The sequence below is a fragment of the Dendrobates tinctorius genome, unplaced genomic scaffold, assembly GCF_039654945.1.
Source record: "Dendrobates tinctorius isolate UK_male_01 unplaced genomic scaffold, ASM3965494v1 ptg000043l, whole genome shotgun sequence".
In the NCBI taxonomy this organism is placed as follows: domain Eukaryota; kingdom Metazoa; phylum Chordata; class Amphibia; order Anura; family Dendrobatidae; genus Dendrobates; species Dendrobates tinctorius.
This window is the reverse complement of record NW_027361711.1, coordinates 12,173,199-12,192,917: the sequence shown is the minus strand read 5'-3', so window position 1 is coordinate 12,192,917 and position 19,719 is coordinate 12,173,199. Positions and strand designations below refer to the sequence as shown.

Genomic DNA, 19,719 nt, shown 5'->3' with positions numbered 1-19,719 from the left:
CATCTGAAGAGTTTACAAAACTCCTGACAACAGTTTTGAAATATTTGAGGGGTCTAGTTTTTAAAATGGTATCACTTTTGGGGAGTTTCTAATATATAGGCCCCTTCAAAGTCCAATAATTAGAGATGAGAGAACTTGCTGAGATTCAAATTCAGCAAATCATGCAGATTTCCCAGGGAAATGTCACTTGCAGCAGAGCGATGCGATGTGTATTGAATATTCCTTGTTATGCTGTGATGTCTGTCCAGACCAAGTGAAGGATGTGAAAAAGTTCTCCTTCTCATGTAACCCCCTGTCCGGTCCTCCACGTCTCTTATTTTCCCCTCCCCCAGGCCCTGGCTTCCATGCCATCATTCAGGCGACGTGCGTCATAATGTCACGACGTCCCTATGTGCACCAATACAGCCCGAGGCCTAGTTGTTCCAGAAGCCAGGGACAGGATTTAAGAAGCCAAATTGGATGCCTGCGATACAGAAAGTGGAGAAGGACAGATATACAGTAGTGGACCGAATGGTGGGCTACAGCGGTGGCGGGTGGAGGGATCATTTTATGTAACGGTTTGCCTGGCTAACATTGCACCAAAATGGCGGTCGCAGTTGGCAGCCATTTTGCTGGGTTTGTCAGGTGCAATTTACTAAGTCTGTTTTTGTAAAATACAAGGAAAATTCAATTCCGGGACATTTTCATCCGTTACAGAATACTGTGTCATTGCTCCTACTCGACCACCGCTCCTAGCTGAGTGCTGCGGGGGGGCTATTTCTGGGGAGTGGCGCAGCGTTTGGGAGTCTGATCTCCTGCACCAATTTGTAATGGGGATAAATGTTCTCCGTCCAAGATAACATTTCCCGCTCTGCTGGTAATGCGCATGCCCCACAAATGGGCACCACGGATCAGTAAGTTATCCCCAGATGATAACTGTTTGTCACCAGACAGCCCATTTAAGAAGAAAAGCAAAACTGAAAACTGCAACAAAAAATGTAAATATGACAAGTATAAGAAGCAATGTTTATAGAGGATTCATACAGTGGGCATAGCCTGGGCACTGTACAGCGCAGCCTTGGCACTGTATGGCACAACCTGGGCAGGGGCACAGATTTGACACTGCATGGCACAGCCTGGGCAGGGGCACAGCCTTGGCATTGTATGGCATAGCCTGGGCAGGAGCACAGCCTTGGCACTGTATGGCACAGCCTGGGCAGGAGCACAGCCTTGGCACTGTATGGCACAGCCTGGGCAGGGGCACAGTCTTAACACTGTATGGCACAGCCTGGACAGGGGCACAGCCTTGGCACTGTATGGCACAGCCTGGGCAAGGGCAAAGCCTTGGCACTGCATGTCGTAGCCTGGGCAAGGGCAAAGCCTTGGCACTGTATGGCACAGCCTGGGCAGGGGCACAGACTTAACACTGTATGGCACAGCCTGGACAGGGGCACAGCCTTGGCCCTGTATGGCACAGCCTGGGCAAGGGCAAAGCCTTGGCACTGCATGTCGTAGCCTGGGCAGGGGCACAGCCTTGGCACTGTATGGCACAGCCTGGGCAGGAGCACAGAGTTAACAGTGTATGGCACAGCCTGGGCAGGGGCACAGCCTTGGCACTGTATGGCACAGCCTGGGCAAGGGCAAAGCCTTAGCACTGCATGGCACAGCCTGGGCAGGGGCACAGCCTTGGCACTGTATGGCACAGCCTGGGCAAGGGCAAAGCCTTGGCACTGCATGTCATAGCCTGGGCAGGGGCAAAGCCTTGGCACTGTATGGCACAGCCTGGGCAGGAGCACAGACTTAACAGTGTATGGCACAGCCTGGACAGGGGCACAGCCTTGGCACTGTATGGCACAGCCTGGGCAGGGGCACAGACTTAAGTGTATGGCACAGCCTGGGCAGGGGCACAGCCTTGGCACTGTATGGCACAGCCTGGGCAGGAGCACAGCCTTGGCACTGTATGGCACAGCCTGGGCAGGGTCACAGTCTTAACACTGTATGGCACAGCCTGGACAGGGGCACAGCCTTGGCACTGTATGGCACAGCCTGGGCAAGGGCAAAGCCTTGGCACTGCATGTCGTAGCCTGGGCAAGGGCAAAGCCTTGGCACTGTATGGCACAGCCTGGGCAGGGGCACAGACTTAACACTGTATGGCACAGCCTGGACAGGGGCACAGCCTTGGCCCTATATGGCACAGCCTGGGCAAGGGCAAAGCCTTGGCACTGCATGTCGTAGCCTGGGCAGGGGCACAGCCTTGGCACTGTATGGCACAGCCTGGGCAAGGGCAAAGCCTTGGCACTGCATGGCACAGCCTGGGCAGGGGCACAGCCTTGGCACTGTATGGCACAGCCTGGGCAAGGGCAAAGCCTTGGCACTGCATGTCGTAGCCTGGGCAGGGGCACAGCCTTGGCACTGTATGGCACAGCCTGGGCAGGAGCACAGACTTAACAGTGTATGGCACAGCCTGGACAGGGGCACAGCCTTGGCACTGTATGGCACAGCCTGGGCAGGGGCACAGACTTAACAGTGTATGGCACAGCCTGGGCAGGGGCACAGCCTTGGCACTGTATGGCACAGCCTGGGCAAGGGCAAAGCCTTGGCACTGCATGTCGTAGCCTGGGCAGGGGCACAGCCTTGGCACTGTATGGCACAGCCTAGGCAGGAGCACAGACTTAACAGTGTATGGCACAGCCTGGACAGGGGCACAGCCTTGGCACTGTATGGCACAGCCTGGGCAGGGGCACAGACTTAACAGTGTATGGCACAGCCTGGGCAGGGGCACAGCCTTGGCACTGTATGGCACAGCCTGGGCAGGAGCACAGCCTTGGCACTGTATGGCACAGCCTGGGCAGGGGCACAGACTTAACACTGTATGGCACAGCCTGGACAGGGGCACAGCCTTGGCCCTGTATGGCACAGCCTGGGCAAGGGCAAAGCCTTGGCACTGCATGTCGTAGCCTGGGCAGGGGCACAGCCTTGGCACTGTATGGCACAGCCTGGGCAGGAGCACAGAGTTAACAGTGTATGGCACAGCCTGGGCAGGGGCACAGCCTTGACACTGTATGGCACAGCCTGGGCAAGGGCAAAGCCTTGGCACTGCATGGCACAGCCTGGGCAGGGGCACAGCCTTGGCACTGTATGGCACAGCCTGGGCAAGGGCAAAGCCTTGGCACTGCATGTCGTAGCCTGGGCAGGGGCACAGCCTTGGCACTGTATGGCACAGCCTGGGCAGGAGCACAGACTTAACAGTGTATGGCACAGCCTGGACAGGGGCACAGCCTTGGCACTGTATGGCACAGCCTGGGCAGGGGCACAGACTTAACAGTGTATGGCACAGCCTGGGCAGGGGCACAGCCTTGGCACTGTATGGCACAGCCTGGGCAAGGGCAAAGCCTTGGCACTGCATGTCGTAGCCTGGGCAGGGGCACAGCCTTGGCACTGTATGGCACAGCCTGGGCAGGAGCACAGACTTAACAGTGTATGGCACAGCCTGGACAGGGGCACAGCCTTGGCACTGTATGGCACAGCCTGGGCAGGGGCACAGACTTAACAGTGTATGGCACAGCCTGGGCAGGGGCACATTCTTGTCACTGTATGGCACAGCCTGGGCAGGAGCACAGCCTTGGCATTGTATGGCACAGCCTGGGCAGGGGCACATTCTTGTCACTGTATGGCACAGCCTGGGCAGGAGCACAGCCTTGGCATTGTATGGCACAGCCTGGGCAGGGGCACAGACTTAACAGTGTATGGCACAGCCTGGGCAGGGGCACATTCTTGTCACTGTATGGCACAGCCTGGGCAGGAGCACAGCCTTGGCATTGTATGGCACAGCCTGGGCAGGGGCACAGTCTTGTCACTGTATGGCACAGCCTGGGCAGGGGCACAGACTTAACAGTGTATGGCACAGCCTGGGCAGGGGCACAGCCTTGGCACTGTATGGCACAGCCTGGGCAGGGGGACAGACTTAACAGTGTATGGCACAGCCTGGGCAGGGGCACAGCCTTGGCACTGTATGGCACAGCCTTGTCACTGTATGGCACATTCTTGGCACTGTATGGCACAACGCCGCTGAGCATTACCTCACTGCCCAGGACCATGTGCAGCCCAGACAGCGCTGCTCTCTTTGATGCCGCCATCCGGTGTGACCAGCAGGTGGCAGCAGACCACACACTATCCGGCTCAGTTCATGCCGGTAATCGCAGCCCCCGGTCGCCGTGATCCTGTCATGGGAATGTCCCGGAGGATCCCCAGTGATAAGAGCCTAGACTGCCTGCCACCAGCGGACAACAGAGAGCGGCTGCACACGGCAGGGATCAGAGCAGTCAGGTGTGGGCCGCGGATCTGCCTCCCCCTCTGTCTCCACAGTCCACACCCCCGAGTGCTGGGAGAGCGCCACGCTCCTGAGCTCTGGTGACAGTCGGTGTGTGGCTGCAGGCTCATCACCTCCCTTCAGCATTGTCCCTGCTGGCACTCTGCCCTCTCCTCCAGCCTCTGTCTACCTGAGAGCAGAGGTGGCTGCACCGTGCCCGGGGATGGCTGCCGGCATGGGAAGCTTCTAGGCGGCGGACACGGCCGGAATCAGCACCACAAGCAGAGCGTCCACTGACACCCAGAGACTGGCATCATGAGCACCAACTGTAAGTACCTGGCACTGCCGTCAGCCGTGCGGGGCAGTGTGCCCTCAGGGCTCAGCATTAGTGAGGGCTCCTCTCATTGGAATATAGCTCTTCCTATACAACCAACTCTGTCACCGGTATGAAGCATGACATCATTGGTCCTCGGCACTGGACTATCTAGTGTCACTGTCTAGAGTGGATGATTAACTGTATATATGCTGGATTAGGGATCTGATAAGGGCGGCCTTGTTCTGGGCACGGAACAACTTTTACATTTCAGATATACGACCAATGTAACATCAAGGAGCAAGATATCCATATCCATCTATCTATCTATCTATCTATCTATCTCTCTATCTATCTATCACATATCTATCTATCTATCCATCTATCTATCTATCTCTCTATCTATCTATCTATCTATCTATCTATATCTATCCCCTATCTATCTATCTATCTATCTATCTATCTATCTATCCCATATCTATCTATCTATCTATCTATCTCTCTATCTATCTATCACATATCTATCTATCTATCCATCTATCTATCTCTCTATCTATCTATCTATCTATATCTATCCCCTATCTATCTATCTATCTATCCCATATCTATCTATCTATCTATCTATCTATCTATCTATCTATCTATCTATCTATCTATCTATATCTATCCCCTATCTATCTATCTATCTATCTATCTATCTATCTATCTATCTATCTATCTATCTATCCCATATCTATCTATCTATCTATCTATCTATCTATCTCTATCTATCCCCTATCTATCTATCTATCTATCTATCTATCTATATATCTATCCATCTATCCTATCATCTATCTCTATCTCTCTGTCTATATCTATCTATCTATCTATCCCATATCTATGTATCTATGTATCTATCTATCTATCTATCTCTATCTATCTCTATCTATCTATTATCTATCTATTCTATATCTATCTCTGTCATACCTATGTTCTCTCTGTCCACTTCTCCATGATTGTCCAGTCCTCTGATGCCTTTCCCTGACGCACCATGCTGTCCTGTAGGAGACTCCTCTCACCCGTGTAGCCCAGAAAGGATTTTCGAATCCTTGGCGTTGACTGGATTGTGTTCAGGATGGTAAATGATCCGGTCGTATGTTAATAATGGGTTACTCTCAGGTTTGTGATGATAGAGCCGTGCTTCCTTTATCATGTGGTGCTGTTTTAGGGAATGAACTGGTCTTGGTTGTGGTGCTACTGAGGTTGGGCTGAGCTCTGTAGTGCGCCCGGTGGAGCATGGTATCTGCGAGCCTGGCTCCATGCACCAATGTCTAACCGCTCAGTGATGGGCAGAGAGTGCCGCCATGAGACCCCGGTGCGCACACCGCTGTGCTAAACACTGATCTGCCTTGGTGACATCAATGATAACAAATTGCCGGCTTGTAAAGAATTGCTTCCAACTCCCAAGTCAGCTGGAGTTGAGAACAGCAAGGACTATCAGGAAAACAATGGAAACAGAAGCTATTGGGAATATTAATAGGTGCCCCATCTTGGCTTCCTTTGCCTGTAGCAGCACATACAGCATCAGCAGGCTCCTCATGGGCGGGACTCTGCCAGCAGTAAGCCCCCAGCTCCTCATGGGCAGGACTCTGCCAGCAGTAAGCCCCCAGCTCCTCATGGGTGGGACTTGGCCAGCAGTAAGCCCCCAGCACCTCCATCCTTCCCCGTGATCAGCTTGTGAAGGACGTTTGCTACTTAGCATTGGTACTTAATGGTATTTTACCAGTTCTAACAATATTAATATGGTGCTGACCTGCGGCATGGCAATGATACCCGATGTTACCATTGAAAAACGACAGGGTTTTTTCAGAATAGAACTTTGTAAAATCCTCATGTGGAGGTTTGAGGGTGTGGTATAATAGGTATAATGCTTGCTTCCCTGCTGCCCCCAGTAATCAGATTGCCTCCCCAATTGTAAAAGTGTCAGTATTTAGGAAGAATTGGTGTATGGTCACACATAGTTGGCCATTGTGGCTAGACTTCAGATGTCTGTGATAGGAGCTACAGGAAGATGAATGTGAGATAGAACACAGCGGTGACAGTCCGTAAGTGTCCTTTGTCTAAAACACAGGAACTCATTTAGGTTATATAATGTGACATAAATATATTCTTGTAGGACTGCTTGTTGTGAAACTTATTAATAATAATAACCTGTTACACCTTGCCTACGTAATAGCTGGTTATCAGATGATTTTTGTATTGACAAGTCCACCTGTCAGACCGGTAAGATGTCCACTGCATTCCTCTGAGCTGAGCTGTGTCTCCATACAGGAATGCAGTAAGGACAGGTCAATGTCACCACCACCTACATTGCTGTCATTCTTTATTGATCACTCATATTCCTGACGCAGAAAGTAAAGTGTAAAGTTGAATTGTAAAGATGAAGTATAATATATATCTAAAATATATATTTTGTATGAAATTCAGTCTCGTGTAAATATATATATATGTATATATTTATGTGTATATACAGTATATATATATAAATTACTGCACAGAAGGGTTAGTCAGGTGTGGAGCAAATGCCGCAAAGTGTTTATGCTTTAAAAGATAGAAATGTTAAAGGGGTTGTACACTGCTTGGACAACCCTGTCTCAATCCCTGTGTTTCTCCCTTGTAAAATAATAGCGCTTAAAATCACCTTTGTTCCAGCAGTATCAGTACTGGCTCTACCGTGACACAGGCTCTCCCGAGGATCCCGTGACACAGGCGCTCCCGGGGATCCCGTGACAGAATCTCCCAGGGATCCCACGACACAAACTTTCCCAGGGATCCCGTGACATTGTTACGTCACACAATCCTTGAGGCCAATCAGCTACTGCTCTTGCACTTCCTCGGGGTGTATGTGATTTATCCGTAGACGGGGAGAATTAAACCAGCGCTGATTGGCTGTGGGGATCATGTGACATAATAATGTCATGTGATCCCCGGGAGAGCCTGTGCAACACCGCTGTAATGACTCCGGCACTGGAGGTGCGTATAGGTGTTATAATTTTACAAAGGGGAAACAAAGGGATTGAGAATAGTTTGTCTGTGTAAAGGACAACCCATTTAATTGTTTTATTTTTATTAACTAACAAAATGCAAACTGAATGAACAAAATAGAAATCTAAGTCAAATCAATATTTGGCTTCAAAACAGCATCAAAACATCCATTCTCTTAGGTACACTTGCTCTCACTTTTTGAAGGAACTCTGCCTGGAGGTTGTTTGAAACATCATGGGGAACTAACCACAGATTTTGTGTGGCATTAGCTACTGCCTCTTCATGTAATTCCAGGCAGACTCAATGATGTTGCTTAGATCAGAGCTCTTTGGGGTCATATCATCACTTCCAGGACTCCTTGTTCTTCTAGACACTGAACGTATGGTAATTCTTAATGACACTGGATGTACCTTTGGGGTTGTTCTTGATGCAGAATACATTTTGAATTAATCAGATGTCTCATTACATGATGGATAAGGATCGACCTGTAATTCAAAGTGTTGAGGACATCATTAATCCTGACCAAATCCATTAACTGAAATGCGACCCCAAACTTGCAAGGAACTTCCACCATGCTTCACTGTTGCCTGCAGGCAATCATTATTGTGCTATTCTCCAACCCTTTAGTGAACATACTGCATACTGTTACAGCCAAATATTTCATAGTTTGACTCATCAGTCAAAGCACCCAATGCCATTTTTCTGCACCACAGTTCCTATGGTTTATGCACCCAAGTTCTTATATTTTCTGCAGCCCAGTTCCTTTGTTTAGTCACTTGACCTTGTTTCCATGTTAAAAGTATGGCTTTTTGGCCACAATTTTTCCAAGTAGACCACTTATGGTCATATCTCTAAGAGCAGTACTTTATTGGTCAACTTGATCCTTTTTAGCCACCTAACAGTGCAAATGGAAACATGAAAACTAGAACACAAACACCAATGTCAGTTTTTCACTTGCATGGATTACCAGGTTCTGGGGATTTGTTTGGCCCACCTTCTTTGGTTGTCATTGTTCTTGATGTGGAAGAATTTTTCCATGTTCTGGTGTAATATATTTCAGGTCAGTGGACCTCAGCAAATTAAGGGAGTGTCTTCAGAATGAACAAGAGGTTAGTCAGGTGATAAGGTCTGATAGGAATGATAGGAAAGGAACTGTGATGTCCATTGGGTATGTGCTCTACATCCCGTAGGGGAAAACAGTTACGCTAAGCTTTGTTACAGAACCCTAGAGGAGCCATCCTGATTCTCAACGGCATAGGAAAAACTCCAACAGAAGAAAGCGATCAGCCAATGATTGCTCCTTTTCTCCCAGCAAGAAGTTTGTATGCCATTATCTGTTACTTGTTTGTGACCTATGGCATATCTGGTCATCAAGTACCAATTACTGTTGATGCTGTTGCATATTTAATTACGAGCAAATGATGAGACAGTAAGCTTAATTGTGTCATTCAGTGCACAAAATTCCTTGGCAGGCAAGGCGTACGATGAATTATGTAGCTGTTTGCCATTGTCCTAGATTCTCGAATATAGTTTGGTATTCACAGTGGTGTTTTATTGTCTTATCTGAATTGAAAACGTTGTTCAGAATAGCATCAAGAATAGGCCAGTGTGTATGTTCTAATAGTTGTAAAGGGAATTAGAAGACTTCTGTTGACCCAAAAGCGTAGGAAATTGTGTTTGGATAAAAGTGTTACTAATAGTGTTTATTCCACTGGTACCTGATGTGAACCCAACTCAACCCATGTGAATTCAGCTTGCTTTGTATAGTTATATTGATAGGATTATTTTTATAGAGTTTATAGAGTAGTGTAGAGTATAGGTGATCTCTTCCAATGGTTTACTGCATACACAGATAGCTGTCAATCATTGAGTAGGACTGCTCACTAGACTCCTAAGCCAGGATGAAAATGGAATTAAATCAGTAAATTTCAAGTGAGGCTGTGAGCTAACGTTGCATTTTTTAAGCGTTCCCGCCGCGTTTTTGCCGCTGCGGAAAGGCTTAAAAAATGCAATCCTATGGGATTCCGCAGTTACTGTGCCAATGCTGCAGATTTTTCCACTGCGGAATCACATAGCTGTAAAATCCGCAGCATGTCCATTATTTCTGCGGAATCGCGGCGATTCCGCCGACATAGGATTGCTTTGAAACGCTCACTTTACGCATGTGGCTATGCCCACCATGCATAAAGTGAGCGCTTCATGTGCGGATAGTACTCAGGGTCTGGAGGAGAGGAGACTCTCCTCCATGCCCTGGGTACCATATTCCTGTAAAAAATAGAATTAAAATAAAAAATAGGGATATTCTTACCCTCTGTCGGCCCCCGGAGTCCTCAGCGGTGCACACGGCGCTGCCAGCAACTTCCGTTCCCAGGGATGCATTACGAGAATCACCCCAGATGACGTCGTCCTTGGGAACGGAAGTTGCCGGCAGCGCCGCTGAGAATCGGGAGGACTCCGGGGTCCGACAGAGGGTAAGTATATCCCTATTTTTTTTTTTTATTATTATTTTTAACATTCTATCTTTTACTATTGATGCTACATAGGCAGCATCAGTAGTAAAAAGTTGGTCACACTTGTCAAGCACTATGCTTGAGAAGTGTGAACAACCTGTCAATCACTTTTCCAAGCGATGCTTCAAATCGCTTGGAAAGGCGCTAGCATTCTGCAAGCTAAAAATGCTTGTGTTTTGCGGGAAAACGCATGAGAATTCCGCATGTGTTTTACCCGCGGCGGGGAGTTGCGGAAATGCTGCGGACAATTCCGCAGCATTTCTGCAACGTGGGCACATAGCCTTACAGTGAAGGAAATAAGAACCTGATCCCTTGCTGATTTTGTAAGTTTGCAGAAAATCACATTGTATAAATTATATAAATTTATTTGCATTTTGCAGTGAGAAATAAGTATTTGGTCCCTGTAATGTACTGTAAGGCATGATTCTGCTGGAACCTTCCAGGATTTTCCATTCTATGAGAAAACTGCTTGCCATACAGCTGCAGCCCCCCTCCTTTTGTTTCTCCCTCCTTAGCAGCTGTGTGTGTGTGCTGGTCTGCCTGCATCTGAAACAGGACACCGGCCATTTCCTGTGAAGCTAGGAATGTTAATTAAGCTGAGTGGAGAGCATGTCTTTGTTTAAAACCAGGGGCTTGAATTCAGCTATGGGAAGTATTAAAACAAGTCATATCGCAAAAACCATACACCCCAGAGATATAATAATCACATCTCTGCGTAGGCAACGAAACCAGCTTTCTAACCCCTAATTTTCACGGTTCTAACCCCTCCAAAAACTGAGATATGGATTGCTCCCAAATGGAGTGTCTTGATTATGGCATGTTTGATGTTGTTTTATTGGATTCGATAAATTGAGAAAAATGAGACCATCGGTGTGCTTATACGAGCTTCCCTCGTTTAGATATGGTTATTATAAGTTTTTTAGTTAAATAGCAACTTGGAGAAAGGGGGGCTGAACTTCTGCAGACTGCCACTTTCGTGATGTAATCGACCCTAGGCAATAAGATATCCCTTCCTTGAAATTCCTCAGTTAAGCTGGAGTTTTGATGCTGAAAAGACCTGCAGATGTCTGGGGATGTGTGGCTCCCCCTTCTTTCCCCACATGGGTTGCCTAAAGAACCATAAGCAACTGTAAGTGTAATTTCTGTTTTCATCCCTGTTATTTTGATATTTGCCTTGTACATATTTAATGTCTCAACTTTGTAACAACTTTTATCTATGTAATCACTACCCACCTTTTGGGAATAAATGATAAAATTATCAGTCTGTCTTCATGCTCTAAGAACAAACCATGCGCCTTTTTTAGATAATCGCTACTAATTTAGGGGTTTGCCATGGACCCTCTTAATTAATTCTTTGATTAAGCGAATCATGGCTGTTGGCAGCGTGGTGTGTTCGGTTGGTTGGGCTAGTTGGCAGGACGGAAGGGTCTTACATGCTGAATGAGTGGCTGTGGCCAAAACATTGGTAATTCCCTTACTGCAGTAGTCTAATTGCTCTTGCACAACAAGCAGCCCATCCGGCGACTAGTTATCCTAGGTGCAGTTCCCTGACTGACCTGAGGATAAGGGGGGGCACCGGAGAGCTGCGAGTTCCAAAGTGGAACTGAGAAGGTGGGATATCCATATATCCCCGCAGTTCTTGGAAGGTTGTTAGTGGTTGGGGATCCAAAATAACTCCCCTGCGGTAAATTGTTAGAGCATGATTAGCTTGCTGTATATTTTTGTCACATGGTACCAGTGGCGGGAAAACTAAGATAAGCCCCCACTGTGCCTGTGATAGCCGTGTGCCGGCAGTGCGTCGCATCCCTCCGTCCGCTGACATACCCGTGTCAGTGGTGGGATTGGGACATATTGGTAGCACAGGGTGCGCTTTCGTCACAGTCCCTCTGGCAAACAAGGCTTAATACTTGGTGGCAAAACCCTTTTTGCCAAGCACAGCAGTCAGACTTTTTTGTAGTTGATGATGAGGTTTGCGCACACGTCAGGAGGAATTTTGGTCCACTCCTCTTTGCAGATCATCTCTAAATCATTAAGATTTTGAGGCTGTCGCTTGGCAACTCGGAGTTTCATCTCCCTCCATAAGTTTTCTATGGGATTAGGGCCTGGAGACTGGCTAGGCCTCTCCATGACCTTAATATGCTTCTTTTTGAGCCACTCCTTTATTGCCTTGGCTGTATGTTTTGGGTCATTGTCTCTAGTCATTCTGAAAGATGGGTGTGTTCATCTATATTCTAATTGTTAATAATATTTGGCCGGAAACTAGAAAATGACTCTTTATCATGAATTCTATTATTATTATTTGTCATTTTGTGTTTTTGGACACAACTTGCCGAGAGGCAGTCCAGTTCTGCCTTGTGCATTATGTATGTGTCCTTGATGAGTATCCTGACTAGATGTCCTTGCAGTAAAACACTCTCAATAGGTATAGATTATACAGTTAATGGGTGAAAGGCTGTAACAAAATACACACAATGTTTATAGTAGCTATTTGGAGTAGCTGGAGAGGTTGTACCAGCATGTTGACCCAGACTTGTCACTATTTACTGGTTTATGGCCAAACACACATGTTGTTAGACCTCTACTTGTATGTAATCTTGGTGTTTTTTTAGGTTCCTGAGCCAGTGAAGCAGATGTTCAATGATTATTTGACCTCTCAGTGTCCTGTGGTCTAGAATTGTCAGTGTCAAAGGTTTCATCCAGGCTTAACGACCATTTTCACCTCAATAACCTGCCTAATTGTTATATTTTTTGCTCTGACTACACAACTACTCTAACGCCAACCTAGAGAGAGCTAGATCCCTAGTCATTATTCAGGAAAGCGCAATCCAAAATTATAATCTGCTATATCTGGATGTAACTGTTATTTCTATAAAATGTTATGCACTCCTCAACATTGAGATTGCAAGACCGAGATGAAAACGTCATGATATTATGGCAATCACTGGATCGATATACATGTTAATGATATGCAAATGATGAAAAAAAATGGAAACACAATTTTCATAGCGTCTCAATTTATTCAGTATTGAGCAAGAGTGCCATATGGAATGTAACGTTCCCTCGTGAAGGCCTCTTCATGGTCTCCAGATGGAAACTGGTGACTGAAATTGAGCAATGGAGGCTGGATTGGAACCCTTTGCTCTTCAGTGATGAGTCCCGCTATAGTCCTGGACGCAATAAGAACCAAAGATTGGTCTGGAGATGACACGAGCAATGCCATGAAGAGGCCGTCAGTATAGATCATTGCACCAGTCCTACTTCCCTAGATTATGGTGTCAGAAAGTTCTGTAAATGGACCGGATTAATCTTCACTCCAGGTATCCAACTGCGCGGCATTACATTGATTTGGTCATGGAATTTCTTCAAAGTGTTCCGTGAGCCATTTATTAACCTAACAACATCGGATTGCTTGTGCTACTGTGAGCAGCCTGTGTGGGCTACCATGGTTTGCAGCTTCTGTGGACTTGTCTACCATTGAACACATCTTGGACGTTATTGGTTGGCAATAGCAAAGAGCGCTGCCAGCAGCGGATCTTGACGATTTGCATGGCTAAGCCTTCACTTGGCAGAACATTCCACAGACAACTGTTAATAACCTCATTGGTAGCAGCCAAGACATGTAATTGTGTGAATTTATGTGCATGGCATTCATACTTGATGCTCTGAAATTTTGCTTTCATTTTTTCGGCATTTGCGTATCATTAAACTGACAATCAATCTGTGCTTTTCATAATTCCACATCTTTTCTTTCTTGATTTAGCGTGATCAATGATACGGAGTGTAACATGGATGAGACAATATGTTATTGTTTCACTAACCCCCCGCCCCACCCCCAGATACTTCCAGCTCTATTAGATGTCTGGGCTTTGTCTCTGAAGGTTTTACGCACCTAAGGGATTTCATGCTGTAATTTGCCACCATTCTAAATATGAAGTGCTAAATATCTCACAAGGATTTGTAGTAACAAATGTTTCATTTTGTACAGTAGATGATTAAAAAATCCTTGGTTATTTTATAAGGCTTTGCTGAAACATGCTATTTAAAGTAACACTACATGTGATGTCAGCAAGAGATATCTTTAAAATAATACTTCTTGGGATTAAATAATACTACACTGCTTTGAAGATCTGCATCTCCCATCTTGGGTTCGGCTTTTCCCGGGACCACATGTTCTCATGTCTCAGTTTAGATAGCTCCCCTTGGTATGACCTACCACAATCATCTTGCTATCACATTATCACAACCATATCATAACATCTCTGCTCTCTTTTTCTTCCATGTCAGTGGCTTGTGTTAATCTATTGTGAAGTTGTGAAGTTTGCAGAGGAGCAAGCACCAGATAAAATCTCAGGAATGTAGTTGAAATGGAGCTATGTGTGTGCGCAGAGTTGAGTGGGATAACTATTCCGTATGATCTATCATACAAAAGGCTATTGTGTGCACCTAGGAGTGGGCCAGATGTAGAAAACCCCTATAGGACGTCAAACGTTACATGTGTAGGATCCAAGATGTTCTGACAAGTGTAGATGTAATCTATCGTTGGTGAACAGTTCTCATCGAGTATATTTCCATGGGAGACATATGTGTTATATACATGTGCTTCAATGCATTGAGCATCCGACCAACTCAGACAGCAGAAGAGATGGAGGGAGCAGATGGCATCTTCCTGTTACTATGTGCTCAGCAGCCAGACTCTGGTCCATGTCCATACGCTGACGGCCCTTCCATGCTTCTGATCTCTAGGCCTTGTCACAATATCTCCCGTCTCGATGAATTTCGGCTGCTTTGACGACACTGGCAGCTCCAGGCTTAGCGCCCGAATGAAAATATCTGCATAAGCTAATTCCAAAGCCACTGAACCCAGCTCTCCATTTCTGTATAGCCCCCTCCACTTTGCTTGGTTATCTGCCCAGTCGTACCCTTGAAGGATTGAAATAGGTTATAAATAGTCACTGAGGAGATAGATATCAGGACCGTAGCCATATGATGTAATATCGGGCTCTTTCTAAGCTATCTCACACTACAGTGCCCTTAAATGTCCTGCAGATGTGACTCGCAAGCTACCAAGAGCTGAATATAGTGAAATAGATTGTATGGAGAAGTCAGAGGCAGATAGTCAGTCATGGATAGTCATGGCAAATCAGGTGCAACTTTATATTGGAGAATTATTTTAGAAGATTTATTTTGATCAATTGTCTAATTGGATATAGTCTGTGTTTAAGGTTTGTTAAACGCCAGCTCCTTCACATTGAATGGTCTTTTGACCAGCCATGAGTTATAGGTTCCCTTTGGACTCAAAACAGAGAATTCCCGAATAGTAAAACGTATAATAAATCTGTGATTAAATATCCTCTTAAACAGTTGTTCTCCATATGTGTGTTGAGCAGCACACAGCTATACAGTCTCCTCACTTCCTTGTTACTGGGGGGCAGGCACTCTTCTTTGAGTGACAGTCCTGGTTCATAGCTTAGTCCTACAGCAGCGGAGCGCATCATGTTTCTCATTGATTTGATATGAATGCTTGATGTGACTGAAGTATAAGACCAAATGTAACAGCAGAATAGTAGCTGCAGCACCATTTGTCCCAGGAGAATAAGACACAATGTAAAAGCGGAATAGTGACTGTAGCTCAGTTTGTGACTGGATTGTAAGACCTGATGTAGCGGTAGAATTGTGACTACAGCTCCTCTCTTTCCTTTTGTGGCCCAACTGAGTCCCAGCTTGTCAGTCTGATTTTGGCTGTTGTGGTATGTGCACAGAACATCTTTTTTTAGGCAGGTTTGCTTTATAACCCCCCTGAAAAAGTGCTAAATAAACACTAAAAAGAATGAACATATGCCTTTCTAAAAACGTCTTGCTGCGCATCTGTTCAGTGTTTTGAGCTTTTTAAAACTGCTTCAGGTTTCTAAAGACACAAAGCAGTTAAAAGAAGTGACCTGATTATTCTAAAGATGTCCAAAAAAATGCTCAGGAAATGGCCAAAAAGATGCTTCAGAGCAAAAGATGTCGACATGTCCTAAGGCATCTTCTTCCTGAAAAACTTGGTGGGCTAGCACGTATCTAGAAGAAGTTGTGTGCACATACCTTAAAAAGTGTTCGCTGCTCATGTCAGCCCATCTGCAGTACACACTTTTATTTTTTTTTAAGAAAAAAATTACTAATATTGTTTTTCTCATCAAGACTACGAATGGCAGAAAAAGCACTTGTTTTTTGCGGAGTGTCCGTGAATTTCAAAAAAAGGCAATGGTGTGTATTGAAAAAATGTTTAAAAATCACTGCGACTACTATTTATTGCAAAAGAAAAAATAAAAAAATTACAGTTACTCCTTTTAAAGGTTTATTCTCAAAGTATTAAGTTATCCCCTATCCAAAGACCCGAAAAAAAATTGTCTATGTGACTACCAGAAATAGGCAATTGCTCAACTTTCTCCGCCACTCCCATAGGCCATCAATGGAATGCAGATTGAGTATGTACACATTCTGCTCCATTCAAAGCGGAGATCTCAGCATCAGGGGTTTTTGGGCTCCAGAGCCTTGATCTCAGCATCAGGGATTCTTGGTTTTTAGAGCCTTGATCTTGGCATCAGGGGTTCTTCGGCTCCAGAACCTTGATCTCGGCATCATGGGTTCTTAGGTTCCAGAACCTTAATCTTGGCATCAGGGGTTCTTGGGCTCCAGAACATTGATCTTGGCATCTGGGGTTCTTGGGCTCCATAGCCTAGATCTTAGTATCAGGAATTCTAGGGCTCCAGAATCTTGATCTCAGCATCAGGAGTTCTTGGGCTCCAGAGCCTTTATCTCAGCTTCAGGGTTTCTTGGGCTCCAGAGCCTTAATCTCAGTATCAGGGGTCCTTGGGCTCCAGAGCCTTGATCTCAGCATCAGGGGTTCTTGGACTCCAGAGGTTCTTGGGCTCCAGCCATCATTAAGGACATAAATTAATTTTGGTGGAATAACCCCTTTAAAGATATACTGTGTTCACTCTGGAAGTAAGATGAAGGGTCTAGCAGCTATTTCTCATTTCCTGTGCTTGACCACCAGATTATATTTGAGATAGTAGTTCAGTCAGACCTACATACAGGTAGAACCAAGACCTGACCAGGATAATAAATTAAATTAGTGAAATTAGTGAAAGCAATATTGCTTTTTCCTCGCATATTACTCATAATGTTGGAAACACAACTCTAAGCCTTACAAACCCCATTTATGGTTGGTGGAAATGTATGGAAGCGTGATTATGCCTTTATATACATACAAAACATTTACCGTCCATCTTTTTTTGTTTACCCATCCACAGATTGCGCAGGGTACCTGCCATTAGAATTTAATAGACCAAGATGTTTGCTGAGCATCTGATTCCAGGTCCAGTTTATGTTGTTGCTAAGTAGGATTGTGCGTCCATGCCAATGTGGTCTGTAAGAAGAAGTGGATGTAATTATAGACTATTACGGGCTACTTAGCCTGACCTTCATTTCAGAGGATGGTAATGCAGTCTATACCAAGGAAAACAACATCCATTTATCCAGAGGTTAACATCAGATTTTCTGCTTCCAACCATTCAGTGTGAGTGCATCAAAATAGTGGAAGAGATGTAGAATAATTTATCCAGTTACTTGTCCTGTGTATTAATACATAGCATTGTTTGGTAATTTTCTCACATACTCCACTTGCCAGCTTATAAGAATACTTTCCGCTTATTCATAAAGTCCGAGACAAGGGCACCATGAACCAAACTCTGCAGCTTTCCAGAGAAACCATACTTGGAATCTTCATCTGGAGACAATGCTACTAGGATGACTGGTCACATACAGATATGGAGAGCCCTATCAGTCTAGAGGAGCAGGGCAGGGAGAAGCCAATGGCGACGTGCCTCTTGGACAAGTCATCTAGGGGCCAAGTTAAGAAGACCGGCATTGCTCACACCAGTCTTAATGTAGGGGTTCACTGGAGTACTATGCAGGTTTGACAGGAAAGTCTGCACTTACTCTATGTGACTGGAGACGTGTGAATCCTCACATTGTGCACTATGTGTGCTGAAGATTCTCCAGGGCCGGGTGTGGGCGGTCATGTGACTGCAGGTATACAGTATGCCAATATGCCCACTCCCGGCCACATTGCAACTAGACATACGTGGCCTGTCACTGGAGGATCCTGACAGCATACACTGTACGCACTCTGAGGGTTTACAAGTGTGCAGTCACATTGAGTAACTGCAGGCTGTCATGCCAAACCTGAACAACCCCTTTAATTGGCGCACATCTCTTAAAGGGAAACAGTCAGCAGGTTTTTGCTATTCAATCTGAGAGCAGCATGATGTAGTAGGAGAGACCCTGATTCCAGGGATGTGTCACTACTATTCAAATTTGATCAGCAGGAGATTATCACTGTAAAACTAGGTGTGCGCAATCCAGTCAGGCTAATCTGTGCAACCACGCCCCCACTACTGATTGGCAGCTTCCTGACAATGTACAATGTGCACAGGTAGCAGCCAATTATGGGTGGGGGCGGGGTTATACAAGGCTCAGCATTGTGAACACTGCTACATCTACAGCATAGAAAACAGGGATTCTATCAAAACTGCACGAACCAGTCCAGCAAGTGACACAGCCCTGGAATCAGGGTCTCTGCTCCTACATTATGTTGCTCTCAAATCCCATAGCATAAACCTGCTGAAAGATTCCCTTTAATAAATTAAGCACATCTGTTAATGTTGCCAGAGATGTGCTCCAGATACATGAGTACATTTCTGGAGTTAGTTACGCCACTAAGTTGGCTACATTCTATAATGCTGTAGATAAGCCCCCGATCCGACCTGAAACATAAGAAAAAAAAGTTTTATTATACTCACATGGGGGGGGGGCGGATTGGTCAGGTGGGTGTCGCACGTCCGAGTCCAGTGCCTCCCATCTTATTATGATCGCCGCCCTCCTGCTTGCTTCATGGCTCGCCGGCATCGCGCTCCTGTGCAGGCGTAATTCTCTGCCCTTATGAGGGCAGAGCAAAGTACTGCAGTGCGCAGGGGCCAGAAAGGTCAGAGAGGCCCAGCGCCTGCGCACTGCAGGGATTTTCTCTTCCCTCAACAGGGCAGAGAAGTAGGCCTGCACAGTAGCGCAATGCTGGGAGCCATGAATCAATCAGGAGGGCGGCATTGCAGGAAGATGGGAGGCGCCGGACCCACGGCACGCATCGGACTGGACCGCCTCCCCCTGAGTGAGTATAAAGAAACTTATTTTTCTTATCTTTCAGGTCGGATCAGGGGCTTATCTACAGCATTATAGAATGCTGTAGATAAACCCTGAAAGGCAGTGGCCGCATCTTACATCGGCCAAACCTGGAGACAGGTTCCCTTTAAGTATATTGCAAAATAGTTTATATTATGGTGTTAAATAGATTGGGATTTAGGAAGAAAATTACACTGTATTTCCGATCACCCCTTTAAATTACTTTATCAAAGAATAATATTGCAATCTCCTATTCTTGACTCTTGTTCACTGCAGAAGAGTCACGTTCCAAAGACTTTGGCCCTGATTTATCAAAGTTAAATCTCTGTCTTGAGCAACCTTTCCTGGACGGCCTTCAATTCACC

At 46.0% G+C, this 19,719-nt stretch overlaps 1 protein-coding gene across 4 annotated transcripts in view; it reads left to right on the top strand.

Moving 5' to 3' along the window:
* The first annotated feature begins 4,153 nt into the window (after positions 1-4,153).
* The window catches only part of ABLIM3 (actin binding LIM protein family member 3), a 231,599-nt gene continuing 216,033 nt past the window's right edge, over positions 4,154-19,719 (top strand). For 2 of the 4 annotated variants that reach the window (XM_073575206.1, XM_073575204.1), the window contains exon 1: positions 4,155-4,616. In XM_073575206.1, the coding sequence (XP_073431307.1) occupies positions 4,604-4,616 (13 nt within the window). In that variant the 5' untranslated portion in view covers positions 4,155-4,603. Of the gene's footprint in view, positions 4,617-19,719 lie in introns of all 4 variants that reach the window. The other 2 variants (XM_073575207.1, XM_073575205.1) reach the window with 2 other exon arrangements.